At 42.8% G+C, this 20,386-nt stretch overlaps 1 protein-coding gene across 5 annotated transcripts in view; it reads right to left on the minus strand.

The window, feature by feature from the left end:
- Positions 1-8,836: 8,836 nt before the first annotated feature.
- LOC147014133 (gamma-aminobutyric acid receptor subunit gamma-2-like) overlaps positions 8,837-20,386 on the minus strand; it is a 221,408-nt gene continuing 209,858 nt past the window's right edge. For 4 of the 5 annotated variants that reach the window (XM_085851827.1, XM_085851828.1, XM_085851830.1 and 1 more), the window contains 2 exons: positions 11,042-11,250; positions 8,837-10,365 (listed from right to left, as the gene is read on the minus strand). In XM_085851827.1, the coding sequence (XP_085707953.1) occupies positions 10,030-10,365; positions 11,042-11,250 (545 nt within the window). In that variant the 3' untranslated portion in view covers positions 8,837-10,029. The remainder of the gene's footprint in view (positions 10,366-11,041; positions 11,251-20,386) is intronic. The other variant, XM_085851829.1, reaches the window with a different exon arrangement.

Below are 20,386 nucleotides of genomic sequence, written 5' to 3' on the forward strand. Positions count from 1 at the left end.
GAATGTCACGACACACCGTCTCCACAGTCTGTACCTATGTACCAAATATGAAACGTGAAAGTGGAAAACTTTGGGAGTTAGAGTGCGGACAGGTACGGACGGACGGACAGACGGACGACCGGTATCACATAATACGCCCCGATGTATATATCGGGCGTATAAAAAAATACTGTGGTAGATAAAAACATTAGAAAGGAAAAAATAACTTGCACCAAAAACTTTAACATTTTCACGCTCACGCTGACGCTTATGCTGATGCTCACGCCGGGGTATCGCTCTTGCTCTCTGTTCTTCGAACAGGCGAGCTTACCAGAGTTGGTATCAAAGCCACCCAATGCTCGCCTGTTTATAGATTTATCGTTTTTAAAAGACTAGTCTAATAATTAATATATTTTTTTTTATAAAGCATTGCAGTGAAGTCTGATCCAAATAATTTAAAAGCAATTTTTTGTTACGAATTCTCCCCCGCCCGGCGTGCGATCGGCCACGTAACTCGAATCGCGACGCGTCGCCCACCGGAACGGACAATTCAATCGTGACCCTCTTGGAACTACCGCCAAGGAGCTAGCCACGGGTGGGGGTTTAACCTCACCACAACCCAGTCCGCATTCTACCCGCGCGAAATAGGGTGAATCGCCGAATGTCGATATACCTAAGTACCCGCGCGGGTAGCGTACCGAGGAGTTGTACCACGCCGCAGGTTGACTCTGGACACGAACCGCTTTCGCGGCTCGTTCCGTGCTGCAGGGATAACCGAGCAGAGTTATCGTCGACCTCAACGTTTCGTGATTATTTTCCGGGTGTTACACCCTTCTACCAATTTATTCCGCGATTCAAGATGGCACTTTCAAACGGGAAAAAGACGACGAACGGGATACATTTCACACAATACAAGGACAAGCAAGGGGCAGTCATGCAATTTACAGGCAATGCAATGAAAATGAATCGTGCACGGGACGGGGACAAAGAAAACGAGCAAGGCAAAAGCACTACAACCGACTATAATTATTATTTACAAGCACTTACACAGTTTCTACTTTACCAGACACGGCGCCACAAGATCCATACAAAACCCCGAAAAGAAAATGGTGACTTCCCTTTGGGCCGTCGAGTCCTCCTCCCACGACCGTCGGCTTGGTCGCGCCTGGCCCCGACTCCTCTCGCGGTCTGCGAGCTCTCTCCGGCATTCCTCGCCCAAACGCACAGGTCCGCCACACCACCGGCGCTGCCGCGTCTCCCGTCCGTGCCTCCGTGTACAGGCCTCTCGCCAAACCGCGAGCACAGGACCAGAACGAGCCAAGACCCAGCCTCCACAGCTGCCAGAGCAGACGAGCGCAGAGGAAGAGGAAGAGGAAGAGCCAGCGAGGAAGAAGAAAACGCAGAGCCAGGGCCAGGATGAGAGAAGAGGGAGTGAGATCCACACGGAAGGAGAAGAAGAAGAAAAAGAAGCAAGCACCCTACGCGCGTCCGCCCTTTATGGAGCGGGGCTCCGCCCTTTGCTCCGCCCGTTCTCGGCTCCACCTCTCTTCGAGGCGTTTCCAGATAGCTCTCGAAGGGGGGGCGTGCCCCCACTCCGATCGCCTCACGCCGTGCATCCACCAATCGGGAGCGAGCTGCCCCACCACTCCCCTTCACACCAAGCGTGGTGGGGGGGATTCAGGCGGAAGCATCAGGCGGGGAAATTAGACAGGAAAAACCCCACAGGCGTTGTTGGTTTTCTTCTCCACGCACCGTACACATGCGTTCTTGAACCCTTTCCAACACGGAAAGGGTCGTTGCGCGGTCCGTGGAGAACAGCGTTCGGATTGTGGGAAGTGGCGAAGGTGGTGCTGTTGTAGGTTTGATCCAAAATAACGATAAAACAAAAAAACGGCCATCTCAAAGGACCACAGCCCGGTGAACACGGAAATTCCCTCTAAACAACGGGTGTGGACTAACTACACATGAACTTATCGATATATCTAACCTGAGGACATTTCTGGTGTATTGCAAATTTCCACAGCCGTAACAATATGTATTTGTATATTGCAATCAGTAACAAGAGCGCAAGTGAGCACAATATATGCCCGAACAAGAAGGTATATACAGAATTGTGCTACTACATGGAAAACAGCATCCTGGTTGCCATGGCAACCACTTTAGATGATGAACGTATGTCGCGACACACCGTCTCGTCTGTACCTATGTACCAAATATGAAACGTGAAAGTTGAAAACTTTGGGAGTTAGAGTGCGGACAGGAACAGACGGAAACAGCATCCTGGTTGCCATGGCGACCATTTTAGATGACGAATGTATGTCACGACACACCATCTCCAGTCTGTACTTATGTACCAAATATGAAACGTGAAAGTGGAAAACTTTGGGAGTTAGAGTGCGGACAGGAACTGATGGACGGACGACCGGTATGACATAATCCACCCCGATACATACATATATACATATATATATATATATATATATATATATATATATATATATATATATATATATATATTGTTGCGGATTCGCGCCCGCCGGCGTGCGGACGGCCACGTAACTCGAATCGCGGCACGTCGCCCACCGGACGGACAATCCAGTCGTGACCCTCTCGGACTAACGCCGGGAACTAGTCACGGGTGGACATTTCGGTCTCACCACGATCGTGCCAATCGGCCCCCGCGTGGGATAGGGTTGCTCGCCAAATTCGACCTACCTAAGTACCCACACGGAGGGTAGACCGGGCGATCGCACCTCGCCGCAGGTCGACTTCGGACACGGGCCACTTTAAGCGACCCGTTCCGTACTATCGGGATAACCGAGCGGTGTTATTCGTCGGCCTCGACAGTTCGATTAATTATCGGGCGTTTTAGCCCACGACCAACCCTTTACGTGAAGCAAGATGGAGATTCAATGAAAGAAAAGACGAAGCGAAGCGGGAAAACAGTTCAACATGAAGCACATTTATTTCGCGATGAACGGAAAGCACACATATACAATTCCACCAAAAGCACATGTAAAAGAAGAAGACAATGCAATATTACACAAAAAGCAAATGCAACAATGCAGATCTAACCGACTACCAGGCACACGGCAACACTTATACAATTTTACTTCACAGACGGCGCCGACAACACATATTCCCAAAGCAAAAGAAAAAGAACCACCCTCAAGGATGAGGCGGGCCTGGGGCCGAGACCGGGTCGGGCCTACCCGTCTGATGATGAGACGCGAAGTGGCGGTGTTGCCTCAACTCCGCGGGCCTCGCAGACAGTGTCTGGTAGGGGGTGGGAAAGGGGCCCCCTTTGTCGCACTATCTCAGCGCGGGGGGAAACAGGAGGGGGTTGCTGATGCTCGGGGGAAGGAGGATATCACCCTGTCTCGGGTCCCGCGGCGAGCGTCTCCTCCTCGACCTCGGTCGCGTTGCTGGGCTCTCCCTCTGCAGCTCCCGGCACCGACGCGAGCACCCCCTCGTCCGCCTTCGCCGCCGTCACCTCTCCACAGCTCCGTCTACTCGCCCTCTCCGTCTCCTCTCTTGGTTCGTCCCAACTCTTCACTCTTGACTTCTCCCACTTCTTTCCAGCTCCACCGACGACTCTCTTGAACTCCGCACAACTCTCTTTACTGACGAACGCAGCCATTTATATAAGCCCCGTGGCTTCGCTCTTTCACCCTTGACCCTTTGCCTCCGACCCTTCACCTCTCAAACTGGCTCCCCATTGGACCGAGGAAAAGTGGGCGTGAATGCTTTTTGATCCATGAATTTGCATATAGCGTCCTCACTCCAACGCCCTGGAGGCGGGGCCAATTCGCCCCAGCTCGCCGATTGGACGGAACAAAAGTGGGCGTGAGTCGTTTTTGATCCGTTTTCTGCGGAAAGTCCGTGATGTTTTTGAATACACTGCTCGGTGCGCGCCCTGCACGAGTCCAGTATCGGTCCCCACGAGTGGCGCGAGATGGTGTGGATGCGATGGTGGCGAGTTGTGACGGTAAAGGTCGTGGCGGTTGTGGTGAAGCGGCGTTGTGGTTGGTGGTTGTTGTTGTGAAGCGGCGTTGTGGTTGGTGGTTGTTGTTGTGAAGCGGAGTTGTAGTTGGTGGTTGTTGTTGTGATGGCTGTTGAGACGTGGTTGGTGGTGGTAATAATGGCGGCTGGTCCAAAATAAAGATAGTAAAAGAAAAACGGCTATCCTGAAGAGTCGCAGCCCGACTGAATGACATTTATTCCCTCGAAACAACGGGTTTGGGCCTAACTACACATATACTTACAGAGATATCTCACCTAAGGGACCTGAGTGATGGTTTGCGAATTTGGTCAACCACAACAATATATATATATATATATATATATATATATATATATATATATATATATATATATATATATATATATATATATATATATATATATATATATATATATATCGAGGCAATGCAATGAAAATGAATCGTGCACGGGACGGGGACAAAGACACGAGCAAGGCAAAAGCACTACAACCGACTATAATTATTATTTACAAGCACTTACACAGTTTCTACTTTACCAGACATGGCGCCACAAGATCCATACGGCAATCCTCGCCCGGATTTTTGTTACGAATTCTCCCCCGCCCGGCGTGCGATCGGCCACGTAACTCTAATCGCGATGCGTCGCCCACCGGAACGGACAATTCAATCGTGACCCTCTTGGAACTACCGCCAAGGAGCTAGCCACGGGTGGGGGTTTAACCTCACCACAACCCAGTCCGCATTCTACCCGCGCGAAATAGGGTGAATTGCCGAATGTCGATATACCTAAGTACCCGCGCGGGTAGTGTACCGAGGAGTTGTACCACCATGTATATATATATATATATATATATATATATATATATATATATATATATATATATATATATATATATATATATATATATATATATATATATATATATATATCAGGCATATAAAAAAAATGTGGTATATAGAAACATTAGAAAGGAAAAAATAACTTGCACCAAATACTTTAACATTTTCACGCTGACGCTGACGCTCACGCCGGGGGTATCGCTATAGCTCTCTGTTCTTCGAACAGGCGAGCTAAAGAGGAGATTAAACAAGTCGAGATACATGCCAAATAAATAAATAAATAAATATATAAATAACATATCCTCCAGCATGCGACATCGCTGGGGTAGCTTCGGCACCCGGCGATGCCGCTGTGCAGCACATGGAGACAGAATTGGGAGGGAGCGGTGTGCGATAATTGATTCATTGATTAATTGCATAATTAAAATAAATAAATAATTATAGTAAAATAATTAATTTCTCAATTGCCAAATAACATACCTAAACCACCACTGTTTCATCTAAATATGTAACTTTTTGAAAATTACGTGATTAATCGAAAAATTAAATAATTAATTGATTAATTGATTTTTCATTAAATCAAAAACACACTTTATAGCCAAATCTCTTGGTCACTGCCATGTGCAAATATCAGCTTCTGAGCTCAAAAGGAACCTGAGATATTACCCAGATGAGCTCCATTGGGATCCATAGAAAGGTTTCTTTAAAATTGGGATCTAAAGAAAGGTTTCTTTAAAATTGGGATCCAAAGAAAGGTTTCTTTAAAATTGGGATCCAAAGAAAGAAGGTTTCTTTAAAATTGGGATCCAAAGAAAGAAGGTTTCTTTAAAATTGGGATCCAAAGAAAGAAGGTTTCTTTAAAATTGTGATCCAAAGAAAGTTTTCTTAAAACTGGGATTCAAAGAAAGAATAAGGTTTCTTTAAAACTGGGATCCAAAGAAAGGTTTATTTTAAATTGGGATCCAAAGAAAGAAAAAGGTTTTTAAAAAATTGGGATCCAAAGAAGGAGGGTCTCTTTGAAATTGAGATCGAAAGAAAGAATAAGGTTTCTTTAAAATTGGGATCCAAAGAAGGAAGGTTTCTTTGAAATTGGGATCCAAAGAAGGAAGGTTTCTTTGAAATTGAGATCCAAAGAAGGAAGGTTTCTTTGAAATTGGGATCCAAAGAAAGGTTTCTTTAAAACTGGTATTGTTATTGCTTGTTTAAATATGGATGAAACTGGAGAAAATGCAATGGAATAATTTATTATTTATATAATAAGAGATGAGCAAACTGGAAGTTCCCCTCCAACCCCCCAAAAAAGCAGCTGAAGGCGATCAAAGGAGATCCAGGAAACGTTTTCTTTCTTTCAATTACCAAATAATTGGTTGCGTTGCATTGAAACTAAGAGATGAGAAGCGGTTTCCACAAGACTGGTGACCTGTTGTCAAGCTATTCATCGTGCTAGTAACCCATCACAGCAGATACGAGTGATTTTCTGCAGCGAGGGCGACATCATAAATCCAAATGAGTAAACTTGCACAGACACTGGGTGAGGCATGGAAAATGCTAACATTATTGACTGAAACCTGGATGTTTTGCAATGAGACATGAAACAAAGCACTATTTCATAGCCTCACCTTGCTGCACATAAGATAAAATGCCGACTTCTGGTCATGCTTGTGTCATGGCCCTTCCCCACGCATAACCATCTTACTTACAGGTTACTATCCTCAAAAGACAGACTCAGACTGGATATCCTCCATCTCTGGCATGCCTTCAGTAAATATTAACTTCTTATGCTTATGGAGCACTGCTCTCTCAATGGGCTGGAGCCCTCATTTCACATATGTTTCATCTGGTTGATATGGAATTCAAAGCTCACATCATCACTGTAATCTCCCAAAATGAAGCAGGTATAGCGCATGTTGCTTTCTGGTCTCAGAAAGGTTGGTATCTTCTCTCTTTTATACCACCTCTCTTCTGGTTTTACTCCCCATCCTTTTTTTTCAGCCTTCTATCCTTATCCATCCCTGCAAAAACTACACATGCTTTTCCAGTAACCCTCTCCTTGTTAGCCTTCAAAAATCCAAACTTAGTGCTCACCTCAATTCCTTTGTTCGTATTTTCTTCCATGTTTGGAAATACCTCCTTCAGTCAGTACAATTCCATTCTTCCCTCCAGGACTTCAAACTGGCAGTACACCACCATCTTACATCCATACCCATGATCCTTTCAACAGACATTAACCTTTCCCAGCCCTAACTATTTTACTTACTGATTATTATACTTATTTCTTCATCTTTTCTTCTCTCTTCCTATTTGATCATACACCTGTTTTTCCATGTCTGGCTGATTCCCCAGATTGTTACCTTGTTACCCTTATACAAGTCAAGCTATTGGATCCCAAAAAACATTTTTCAAATTAATGTCAACATCTCATATCAACATAAAAAAAGCAAAGTTGTGAACAACAACCAAATAATGCAGATGTATCCGTTGTCTCATCCTTTCCTTCAGTCCTTTAAGAGCACTGCCCATCATCAGCATGTGTTTTGTCCAATATTCAACACTGCCCTTTTATTTTCACTGGTACCAACCTCCACCCCTATAATCCCCCACCCCCAAATACAGCACTCCCTTCTGGTCCCACCCCTACCCTTCCTGCCACTCATCCACTCATGTATGATGTATTTGTCTCTCTGTTCACCTTTGATCCTGTGTCAGTCTGTGAACGTGCTGTCCTCGAAATTCATTAGCTTCTCCATGAGCCTAGATTTATGTATGGATAAAAGGTAATTTGCAGTTTTATAATTACCCCATGCACATGAAGCACAAAGCCAGGTTAAGCAATTGGTTCACTTTGTCTGTCTGTCTGTTTATTGACAACTGTCAGGTTATGATCGAGGAACAACTTACCGTAATTTCATTTGAATGTTATATTTTGAACACTAATCGGAACATGAATCAGAAAACGAGCTTGTTGTTTAGCAGTACTGTAGCTCTGAATTTGTCCTGATTGCACATATGCAGAGAGGAGTGAGATGCTTTTTCGTACTCTGTCTGCCTGTCGAGCAATCAAACAAAATTGAAAATAATTCCAAACAGGAAACTTACTGTTTTTGCAACGTCAAAGGACTCAAACAACTGGCATGAAAACTTAATGTAAGATGAATGCACGAATGACAAACAAATTTAATGTCAACGAATGGACACGACATGTAATGTCAAATAAGGTGGTGTGAAATACGCTGCAGCAATGGCGGTAAACTTCCGAATGTTTTTGTCTACTACCTTTAAAATCGTTATTTTATTTCAATTGAAATATATATATATATATATATATATATATATATATATATATATATATATATATATATATATATATATATATATATATATATATATATATATATATATATATATATATATATATATTTGAATATTGGAGAACATAAATCGCTTTATTGGCACTTTCAAAACCTTTTCGTTTAGCATTACTTGCACAAAATATTACAGCATTTTACTTCAACATGACCAATCAAATTTCCCACTCGCAGACCATGCCCATGTTTCTAAAAACTGTGTGGGGGTAAGGTGTTCTATGAACTCTCTAGTTGAATGTATTGCATTTGAGGCAATACTGCTTGTAAGACCCTTTTATTGTAAACGTGCCATATATACATGCATGTAGGTCATTGACATCCCCTGGTAGAAGATAATTAAATAAAGCTACAGTGGTATAAAGAAAGATTACTTTGGGATTTTATCTGTTGAATTGTTGAATGAAAAACAGAAGCAGCAATCAATTAGGAGTCAATTGTTGTCCCTGTCATCATGCATGAAATACATTAATAGTTAATGAGTGTGATATTGTTGCTCATTCAACTTCCTGCTTAAATTTTTTTTTTAATTGAATTCCTTATTTTACGGGCACTGTGATGATAATCATTCTCTGTAATTAAGACAAAATTGAACAGGCTTTATTTTCTTGAACAGAACAGGTTTTAACAAAAAAATTGCTGAGCCATTGAGAGTTTGTTAAAATAATGTGTTTATTTCAATGTTCTGGCTTTTGCATTTCCATGATATTTCCGTTGTTACCCACTGGCTCATCTGAAAATTTCAAGGCAAAGCACTGGTCCCATTGGCATCTCACCTGTGAATGGGAAATGCTGCTGGCTCTGTAAAAGCAAGCAAATGTAAGCATAATCATAAATACATATTTATTTTGCTGATATCAATGAAAGGCGTCAAAACACAGTGAAAACTAACGAATCCCTCACACATTAAAAACCTCAGACCTGATGCTAATAAAAGGCCTGTTGTGAGGAAGAAGGCCAATCGAGTACAAGATGGTACTACCTCACCAAGTGCTGCCTGTACTCCATGTTTCTGTACCACCAAACATGCAGTGTCAAACTCACTTTTCCAACTCTTAGCCACTCAGCAAGATGCATTCCTCATTGTACTCTCCACTCTTTGTGCCATTACCTGTGTGTAAAATATTTTTATGTGAGGATACCAAGATAATAGTATATACGAAGAGACAAATAATTGTGTGGTGATGCAGGCTGTTTTCCTGGCTAATCAGGCATTATGGGCCAAGGAAGCCAAATACAGATCAAACCCAAAGCTGTGCTCAGTTTTGTCATCAGTAAATTAGTCTTTGAGGTCAAAGGCCTTTGAAAGTAATCCAAGCTGTCGTCAATTTCTTCACCAAAAGTGGCAGCAAATTGGCCTTTGTCGCTACAGGATATGGCTACATGAAAGGTCATACTATTTACACCTTTCCTAAGTTGGCCTCTGTTTCCTCCACATATGGCAAATTTATCCCATGTCTCCTCTTCCACATCTCACATTTTTACATTCTATTGTTAGGCCTACTTGTCTAAGTTGCATGGTATAGAGATCAACATATCTTAGATAAAAGGCAACAGTTACATTGCAGAAGTCCCAGACAAGGTCAGTGGGATATTCCCATGGACTCTGGTAGATCGAGAGAAAAGGTAACATAAACCATCACTTCCAAAATGTTATCTCATCTGTCCCTGGATCATAACTACAGTGATTGGCCACTGGCTGAGAAAGAAGGGTGCACAGGTGGTCATGGACAGGGCAGGCATTATGTTCATACCAACGTTGCTTCCAGATGGGATTGGGGTGTTTCATGGGTAGCACTAGACCAGCCATTATGCTTTCCTTTTGATGCAGTCTGTCCTTGAATTCAAAGGTAGAGGTAGCCAATCCAGTAGATGAGGTTGAAGAAGCCAAAAGTGATGGGGAAGAAAACACGAGAGTAGGAGTCCAGCTTGGTTATACGGATATGCAACCGGCCTTGTCTCCAGCTGTCATTTTTACACTCATCGAAGCAGCAGAAGAATGCTGAGCAGTCCTTACCATCTAGGCACTCATAGCCATGTTCAGGTTCAGAGTTCAGCGAGGCTATTCCTCCAGAATATCCTTGTCGACCTGCTGCCTTGCTTGATGGGTACAGCGCATTGTTGAGTAGTTTATTGTCACCCAGAGCCGAACCAGGCCGAACAGTAAGTACACCAGACCTCTGTAGATAAAGTATATGATGTGATATTTGGCATGTGACAATGAAAGGATAAGCCAACTAGAACAAATAACATTGTGAACATGATAGCATAAAAGATTGAATTGAAGGAAGATATTACAATGCAAGTATCAAATAAAAATTGCCAACATAAGTTCATCGGCACCCATACATTTTACTTTTTATCAAGAAGAGCCATTAATGGAGATTACTGGAGCCAGTAAACGATATCTTTTTTTTTTTTGAATTCCATCTTTTGATACTCACATTGAGATAACAGCCAAGCCAGCACACGCCAACGCGCGCACGCACGCACGCACGCACGCACGCACGCACGCACGCACGCACGCACGCACGCACGCACGCACACACACACACACACACACCTATATATACATATAATTGTAAGTTTTGGCTCTTATGATCGTTTTAGTTGGGATTATTGAAAAAACGAAAATGTTTTTTATGCAAATACAAATAAATAACCCTTGTATATCGTATGTAGTTTTAATGGCTTTCATAGAAGTAGTAAATCAAAACAGATCTTGCAATTATCAATTCAGATCTCGTGGGTAAAAATTGTTAAATATACTCTTCATTTGCAAGAGAAAAATTATGCTTGAATCAATCATAGTGATGCGTCAAGTGAAGCATTCAGGTGATGTCACATATTTCTTACCAGTGATGAACGATGCTTTTTTTTCTTTCCTGCCTGTAACCTTTTGCGGCTCACAAAGAAGGTTAACATGGCAAACTCAATCATGGCAGCAAACACGAAGAAGAAGCACACAGTTACAAAGAGATCCATTGCAGTGGCATACGAGACCTTGGGTAATGACTTGCGGGCGATTGTACTCAACGTTGTCATCGTGAGCACAGTGGTTATGCCTGACAGAGGAAAACACAGTGAAAGCATTGAATTGTGGGAACTAAATGATGCTTGTGATGCAATTTGATTTAATTTGATTTTACACTTTCACAGCATTAACAGGACTACATTATATATCTCGCAAGATTGACATCCCAGGGATCTTGTGAATCGCTGATGAAAGTGGATGCGTTATTGAGATCAAGTTGAAACATGTAAACATGAAGTGCACACACATAGATACAATATGCCGAACTAGTAATTAAATCCCAACGGTTTTAGATACTGCACACAGAGTATCAGCATTATGCTTTCCCCCTTCTTGTCTCCCTATCTGGTAAATTGGATCCACAGACCATGATTTTGAGCTTGTGAAGCTTTTTGTTTGCACCTATGAAGTCGAGGTTTGTGGAAGAGCTACAACTCAGAATGGACAAGAATATAACAGGACATGAAGAACACAGTGGGAAGCAGGAAAGCACTCCAACAGCAGTGTATAAGGACAAACAGAGCGATACTTGGAGAAATAATGGGCATGGGGAAGAATGACAGTCCAGGCAGGATGAGGCCACAGGGGGTGAACAAGCTGGATGCAAGCTAAAATACAGCAAGTGGAGAAAGGGAAAATCCGGATGAAACAAAAAATGAAAAGGTTGGTGAGGGGTGGGGGAACGTTAATGAGGGTAGAAAAGATCATGACTATGGATGGCCAGGGATGACCAAAGGAGGTGAACAGCCATTTTGACATCTTGGAGGGAAGACTAAAATAGAACAAACCGAGGAGGTTGGTTCCACAGGTCAGAGAAAAGTGTAACAAATGAGTGAAGGTAAACAGGGAACCTGGTTTTGGGAGTTTTACTAACATCTATCAATGCAGGCTGCCGCTGAAAAATTGGACATCATCTGTTTAACAGAATCCTTTCTCCCACAGGACATTCCTGACTCCACGAGGTCTCTTCCTAGCTATTGTCTCCTCCGGTTTGAGAGGTTGGAACCCCAACCCAGCAGCAGAGTTGCACTTTACATCAATAATTCAATTCCTTACTGTCTTTTTACTCCTCATACACCTCCAACCCCCCCCCCCCAATAGTCCATTGGGCTGTGATTTCCCCTCCGCTCCCACAATTTCTTTGTCTGTGTGTTGTACTGTCCCCTGAACAGTGACAACTCCATTTACATTTCTCTCTTGACCAACTTTTAACCACCCATCCCAACTCTCTTCTTCATATGTGGTGATTTCAAGTCACCTTGCCAATTGTCTGGTACTGGTTGGTACCTCTCTTTCACCAGAAGTGGCACGTCAGCAAAGGTCTTCTGTTGACTCCATGGGCCTGACTCAATCTATGAATTTTCTGACCCGCATTTCTGCCAAAGGCAAATCCTCCCTTCTGGACTTGGTCATGACCAACATCTCTACTAATGTCTCTTGCTCTTCCTCTGTTCAAAATGGTTCATCTGATGATATGCTTTTGAAAGTCAACATCTGACTATTCTTAGAGAGCTGCCTCAATGCCGGTGAGTTTGGCAGTTCACTCAGGGAGACTTTTATGCACAAATTCATCCCAACTCATCTTTCGTTCTCACACTCTTCTTCCTATCCATGGTACACTGAATCCTGTGGTGAGGCATTTGCCTTGAAGCAACTTTCCTTCTCTTCCTGGAAGAGAAATTGGACCAAAGACAACTTCAGGTTACTCCATAAAACCTGCAGCAAGTGTGTGTTCATTCTCAGGAGAACCAGAAAACGGCATCTGGCCAACCTCAAGATTAAACTTTCAAACTTGCGTCCTTCCACAAAAACCTGGTAGCACCTTGTTAAGTCTGACTCAGGAGTATGCTCCTCCTCCATTCCTTCCCTCATTTCAAATAGACGTGTATGTTGTGAGTCGGCTGAATGCTTCAATTCTTTGTTTGCTTCCAAAGATTGTGTCCTGAACCACTCGCTCTCTGTACCTACCCTACCCAGTCGCACACAACTGTTCCTGAACTCTGTCTTTTTCACCGGAGAAGATGGAGATGTTTCTCGCAACCCTCAACTTTGATTCTGCAAGTGGTCCAGACGGCATCAGCGCACCTGTCCAAAAAACCTGCTCCACTGCTCTTGCACATTCTCCTGCTTTTTCACCCTATCATTTGCCCTCGGTCATCTTTCATCTGCTTGTAAGTCAGCCAAAATCACTGCATTATATAAACAAGGTACAAAAAGCAATCTTATTAACTACAGACATATCAGCTTACTTCCAATCATCAGCAAGGTCCTGGAATCTATTATCGCAGTTGACATCAAATCAGTCTTCTTTTCCAACAGCCTTATCTCAGACCCACAGCTCGGATTCAGAGATTGTCACTCTGCCATGGACATACTGCTTCTGCTCTCAGAACAATGGATGGAGGCCTTTAATGTCAGACATCAGATCAGAGGCATCTCTCGAGACACGTCTCGAGCATTCAATACAGTCTGGCATTCTGCCTTTCTCTCCAAACTCTGTCTATGGCATCTAAGACCACCTCCACACATGCCACCTGGATTTCCTCAACTATTGTAGCCAATGCCTGGCTCTCCATGGGATCCTCTAATCTCATTTCCCCTCCTTGTCAAGGCTGGGGTGTGCCAAGGTAGTGTTTTGAGCCCAGTCATATTATTCATCAACTATCTCTCTGACTCTGGAATATCCTCCTTATTTATTTGCTGATGATTTCTTCTGTCATAACATCTCTCATCCTTCATATAGACATGCAGTAGCCTCTTCCTTCTCTGCAGACTTTGATATAATCACAAGCTGGTCAAAAACTTGTAATATGTCTATTCATTTCCTGACAAATCTCACTTTTGAGCCTCACTAATCATCATTCTTGGGCAAATCACAATTCTAAGTTGGCCTCCAACTGGTTAATCTCCATCGTGCAAAGTCTTTCCTTGGTACACCGGAACCATTATGTATCTACACGGCCTTCATCCACAGCATGATGGAGTACTGCTCTCCCCTCTGTGTTGTGCCCTTGCCCCACACCTTCCAAATTTCTAGCTTTTCCTTACTGAGAGTTTGCTTCTGTATCCATGTTGTCCACCACCTGATTCCTTCTCTACCCTTCATTCTTACCCGCATTCCTTGTTGTCTGTCTCTGTGTATTTTGACCTGCTTTTCACATTTCTCCTTCTCTTTCTGTTGTTCATTTTGTTCTGTTGCTTCCTGATCCATTCTGTGTTCTCGCTCTTCCAAAAATCATGACTTTGTAAATAAAAAAAATCTGAAAGATCTCTGACTTTTGCATAGCAGTGTATATCATTGTAGGTTGGGTATGTCTTTCAAGCAGACAAGGCATCATATAGAGATAGAGCTGGATGCAAGATTGAATCAAATGATGGATGAGTAGCTGATTGTAGGGAAAAACATTCCTGATTTATAAATGTCAGAGGTGGATGAGAAAGAATACAGTCATCCCCCGCTATATCGCGGTTCACCTATCGCGCCCCCGGTTCATCGCGGGTTTTCCCTTGGAACCTCACTAATTTTTTTCTGCGGATTCCCCCGGTATATCGCGGTAATAATATATAGAATAGAAATTATTTAAGCATTAAATTATAACGCGTGGTGCTCGACCAGTCACACAATGCACGAGACAAAGTTTCGCTTGTGAACTTCGAATATTTTTTACGTTTTTTCTCCAAGCCCTATGATGCCGCCCAAACGCCCAGCACCTTCTCAGGCTTCTGGCAAGGAACCGAAGCGCCAGAGGAAGGTCCTGACGCTCCAGAAGAAGGTTAAAGTGCTCGATATATGCTTCGGGAAGGAAAAAGGTTTGCCACGGTTGGACGAGCACAGCCAAACCGACCAGGCCAGACAAGTCGATCTCCGGCACCTCAAACCCGATCATTGCCAAGCCGGCCAGACCAGACGAGTCGATCTCCGGCACATCGAACTCGATCATTGCCAAGCCGACCAGACCAGACGAGTCGATTTTTTTGGGAGGCATCCATTCATCGCGGATTTTCACTTCTCGCGGGGGGGTTTGGAACGTAACCCCCGCAATAAACGGGGGATGACTACTGACAAGATCAAAGAGGATGAAGAGTTCATCCCCTTTATCCCTTCATCCTTTCAGCCAGAATAACTGCCATATTCCTTGGGATCTGTAATGTTCAAAGGATGCATGACCCATGGAAAAAGTAATTTTCTTCAGTGCATGGCAAAACAATCTCATGAGACCAGAAAAGGGGGAGAGAAAAGTTATAGGAAGAAGTTAACAAAACCTGAATTGAGACAATTTGAACCAGTGGAAGACATTCAAGTTGAATGTTTGAAAGAATCAATAAAGCTGCTGACTTACAGAACTCAAATGGAATAACATGGTTATTGGTTAAAGTTCTAACCTTGAACTTGCTGGTGTAGTGGTAGTCAACACCACAGATGAGAAGCAAAGTGCTAGTTCAGAGGATAAAAGAAAATCAACGTTCGCAGTGTAATCCTTGCAGATGAACCCTTCAGTGCTGGATGTGTGATAAAGCCATTAACAACACAAAAGGTTCCTTCCTGGAAATGAGGACATAAAGCCAGTAATCCTCTTTCAGTTTTTGAGTCAGAATGGAACATTGGCTGGAGAGAAGAGAGTTACTGACATAGAGAGCATCTCCATCACCATTGAGAGTTGGGGTAATCAACTATAGAGTGTGTGGCAAAAGAGGGAAATTATTCAGTTGGGCTCAAGATAGGAAGGGATTCAATGAGGCATATATCTGCAGATGCAGCAGCCACTTGAATAAACAAATTTGATAGGTTGCAATGTGGATTTCTGCTCTCGAAAAACCAAACACGGAGGAATGACTGGAGAGACATCAAGGTGTGGAGTGGGCGAGGGAGTGGAGAAATAAGCTTTGCTCCAAATTTGATTTTGCTTATTGATTTACCCATAGATTATAAAACGCATTCAGTTCAATGTTAAATGTGTTTATAAAAAACGTCACCAGAAGTCGGGCAAGACTTAACGGAACCATGATAAACCATTCCTTGGAATGCTCAGCAGGTGTAAATATTCTTCATACTTTTGCATTAATTTCTGGTGGTCGGGCTTCCACCCGCCCTGTCTCTCTTTCATACATGTGCACCCCCCCCCAAAACCCCCAGGCCCCACCTCAGTTCACACGTTTTCTTCCAGACACCCACACAGTGGTTTTCCACTCCAATTCTATTACCTCATCTCTCTATTCTCTCATTTGTGGAATCAATACCATATGTGCCTCATGGTCTTCCCTCCAATCTTTAAAGAAGCGTTTCTCAACCTTTTTACCCTTGTGGAACCCTTGAAATAGTTTTCATGTCTCAGGGAACCCCTGCATATAAATTATTATATACCATTATTAATATCTAGCTCTTTTATATTTTTATCGTAGTTCACGTGGTAAATATAATATATTTTTTTTCGGATACCTGGTTTAAGGAAAAAATGACCCCCTTTTTGTCAAATTTATTGGCAATGAAAAAAAAACAAAAACATACTGCTCGTTTCTGAGAACTCACACCAAGGTTTTAATTCACAAAAAAAAATCTTTTTTAAATCAAAAAAAAAACAACACACCTCATGTAACTTGATCAACAAAACTTAAACAAATAAAGCGAGAGAGAGAGAGAGAGAGAGAGAGAGAGAGAGAGAGAGAGAGAGAGAGAGAGAGAGAGAGAGAGAGAGAGACAGACAGACAGACAGACAGACAGACAGACAGACAGACAGACAGACAGACAGACAGACAGACTTTGCGAGACTTCGCACTAGGAAGCACAGAGAAGATAGATGGACACCGTGCATGTGTCCCGTACTTGAGTCAGTCACTCAATGATACACGAATCCGCCGCGTACAGGACGTCCACTAACCAGTGACGGCGGTTTCACACTTGCGCCATATAGACATTGTTCAATACATTCCCTATGGTTGTTATAATTGTAAATAATAGGAGGTTGAAGCCTCTATTATAATAACCAAGGAGTTTCCAACAACATGCCGTATGTGTATAGTAAAATTACGAATATTAAATCAAACAAAAACTACTCAAAAATACATTAGCCTATTTATTACTGTTTCTCGCGGAACCCCGGTTGAGAAACACTGGTATAATGTGAGGAGGGAAAAAGGTTTTTTTTGTTGTTGTATTTTTTATATTTTAAGACATGAAACAGAGGGTATGGTTGAGTGGGATAGAAGGAGGGTGGAGGGAAAAGTGGAGAAAATAAAAACTGATGGTAATAAGGAGAAAATAGAAATAAACACGATCGTGCACACATAACAGGAAGAAGGGTAGGCCTCAAGGAAACCTGATATGAAAAGATGATGAAAACTCAACAATTAGCACAAGTTTTAACACAAGATCGAACTAGAAACACACATTAAACACAAAGATTACAATATGACAGTGAATACGCAACAAAAACGACTGGAAAAATTATCTTTGAGAAAGTCGGCAGAGACCCTGAAGCAGAACCGCCACCGTCGCTAAAGGGGGATGGCACGTTTTGATATAATATTTAATTACGACGTGGTTAATTAAATTTTAGCTCTTAATGATGATTTGTTTTTATTCCACTGTCATTTTCCAATTGGAAAAATAAGGTTTAAACTCAGAAGGTTGCAACAAACACAAAGCTACAAGTGAGAAAAGTAGTCAAACAAAGTCAGGTGATCATTTTGGAGAATGTCTGCTAGAGCCCCCCTCCCACTACCTCCCCCTCTCCACCCCCTGCCCCCTCCACCCCTCCACCCCACACCTCTTCCATGAGGACAGATAGCGATGGTTCCATATCCAAAACCATTTATAATGCCATCATCTACCTGTGTGCCAAGTTTCATGCATTTTTGCGAAAAGGTGCAATTCTTTGAAAACTGCACATATCTCCTGGAGACCTAGACTATAATTTGAACATAAACGTGTTTCCTTAGTGAAAAGCGTGCCAGAATAATTTCATTTCGTTATTGCAGTGTACACAGAAAAAAAATATACAGCGTTTTGATTAAACCAAACATTGGAACAAGTGAGATTGTCTGGGGAACAAATAATTGTTTAAATAGAGTTTGAAACTTTTTTTTTTCTTAAACAGATCAGTCCTTTTCTATTCACAGAACTGCTGGTAGCAATATTGTCAAGCAAGACTGTGCTGCTGATGTATCACCTCCTGTAAAATGGGGCAACAATTTTAACATCGACGAACTAATGCTAGCAGATGGGACTCCCAGCTTAACATCCATCCTTTGGATGAACACCAATCGGATCGTTTATCAGACTGAGAATCAAACTCAAACTGTACAGCACAAAGGTAAGTGTACTACCTGAACACCATCTAGGCAGGGCTATATATAACGATATGCTCATGGAGAAGCTAAACAACAGAGACCGCTTTACTGACCAACACTGTGGGGAACGAAGAGAAAACCGCATTGACACAGTGCAAACGAATGGCAGTAATGGAATAGGCAGAATTAAGAAATGAAATAATCAATTAATTCTACAATTAATTAATGGGAGTCAGCAAGAGAAGATGAGATTGGAGGTGGAGGTAGGAGAAATCATGAGAGGACAATAGGCAGCATGCTTTAAAGCAGTGTTTCTCAACCGGGGTTCCGCAAGAGGTCGCTAGGGGTTCCGCGAGAAACAGTAATAAATAGGCTAATGTATTTTTGAGTGGTTTTTGTTTGATTTAATATTCGTAATTTTACTATACACATACGGCATATTGTTGGAAACTCCTTGGTTATTATAATAGAGGCTTCAACCTCCTATTATTTACAATTATAACAACCATAGGGAATGTATTGAACAATGTCTATATGGCGCCAGTGTGAAACCGCCCTCACTGGTTAGTGGACGTCCTGTACGAGGCGGATTCGTGTATCATTGAGTGACTGACTCAAGTACGGGACGCATGCACGGTGTCCATCTATCTTCTCTGTGCTTCCTAGCGTGAAGTCGCGAAGTCGCGAAGTCTCTCTCTCTCGCGAAGTCTCTCTCTCTCGCGAAGTCTCTCTCTCTCGCGAAGTCTCTGTCTCTCGCGAAGTCTCTGTCTCTCGCGAAGTCTCTGTCTCTCGCGAAGTCTCTGTCTCTCTCTCTCTCTCTCTCTCTCTCTCTCTCTCTCTCTCTCTCTCTCTCTCTCTCTCTCTCTCTCTCTCTCTCTCTCTCTCTCTCTCTCTCTCTCTCTCTCTCTCTCTCTCTCTCTCTCTCTCTCTCTCTCTCTCTCTCTCTCTCTCTCTCTCTCTCTCTCTCTCTCTCTCTCTCTCTCTCTCTCTCTCTCTCTCTCTCTCTCTCTCTCTCTCTCTCTCTCTCTCTCTCTCTCTCTCTCTCTCTCTCTCTCTCTCTCTCTCTCTCTCTCTCTCTCTCTCTCTCTCTCTCTCTCTCTCTCTCTCTCTCTCTCTCTCTCTCTCTCTCTCTCTCTCTCTCTCTCTCTCTCTCTCTCTCTCGCGAAGTCTCTCTCTCTCTCTCTCTCTCTCTCTCTCTCTCTCTCTCTCTCTCTCTCTCTCTCTCTCTCTCTCTCTCTCTCTCTCTCTCTCTCTCTCTCTCTCTCTCTCTCTCTCTCTCTCTCTCTCTCTCTCTCTCTCTCTCTCTCTCTCTCTCTCTCTCTCTCTCTCTCTCTCTCTCTCTCTCTCTCTCTCTCTCTCTCTCTCTCTCTCTCTCTCTCTCTCTCTCTCTCTCTCTCTCTCTCTCTCTCTCTCTCTCTCTCTCTCTCTCTCTCTCTCTCTCTCTTAGTTCTTCTGTTTACCTTTATTGCTTCAGCTTTTTTGTTTAAGTTTTGTTGATCAAGTTACATGAGGTGTGTTGTTTTTTTTTATTTAAAATTTTTTTTTTTTTGTGAATTAAAACTTCGGTGTGAGGTCTCATAAACGAGCAGTATGTTTTTTTTTTCATTGCCAATAAATTTGACAAAAAGGGGGTCATTTTTTCCTTAAACCGGGTATCCGAAAAAAAAATATTATATTTACCACGTGAACTACGGTAAAAATAAAAAAGAGCTAGATATTAATAATGGTATATAATAATTTTTATGCAGGGGTTCCCCGAGACATGAAAACTATTTCAAGGGTTCCACAAGGGTAAAAAGGTTGAGAAACGCTGCATTATACCCATGTAACCACATGGCTTCCTGTACTGACTCTTCTTCCTCCTTCTTCTGCTGAACTAC

The sequence above is a fragment of the Eptatretus burgeri genome, chromosome 13 (genome assembly GCF_056783735.1).
Source record: "Eptatretus burgeri isolate ZD-2024b chromosome 13, Ebu_testis_v1, whole genome shotgun sequence".
Taxonomy (NCBI): Eukaryota; Metazoa; Chordata; class Myxini; order Myxiniformes; family Myxinidae; genus Eptatretus; species Eptatretus burgeri.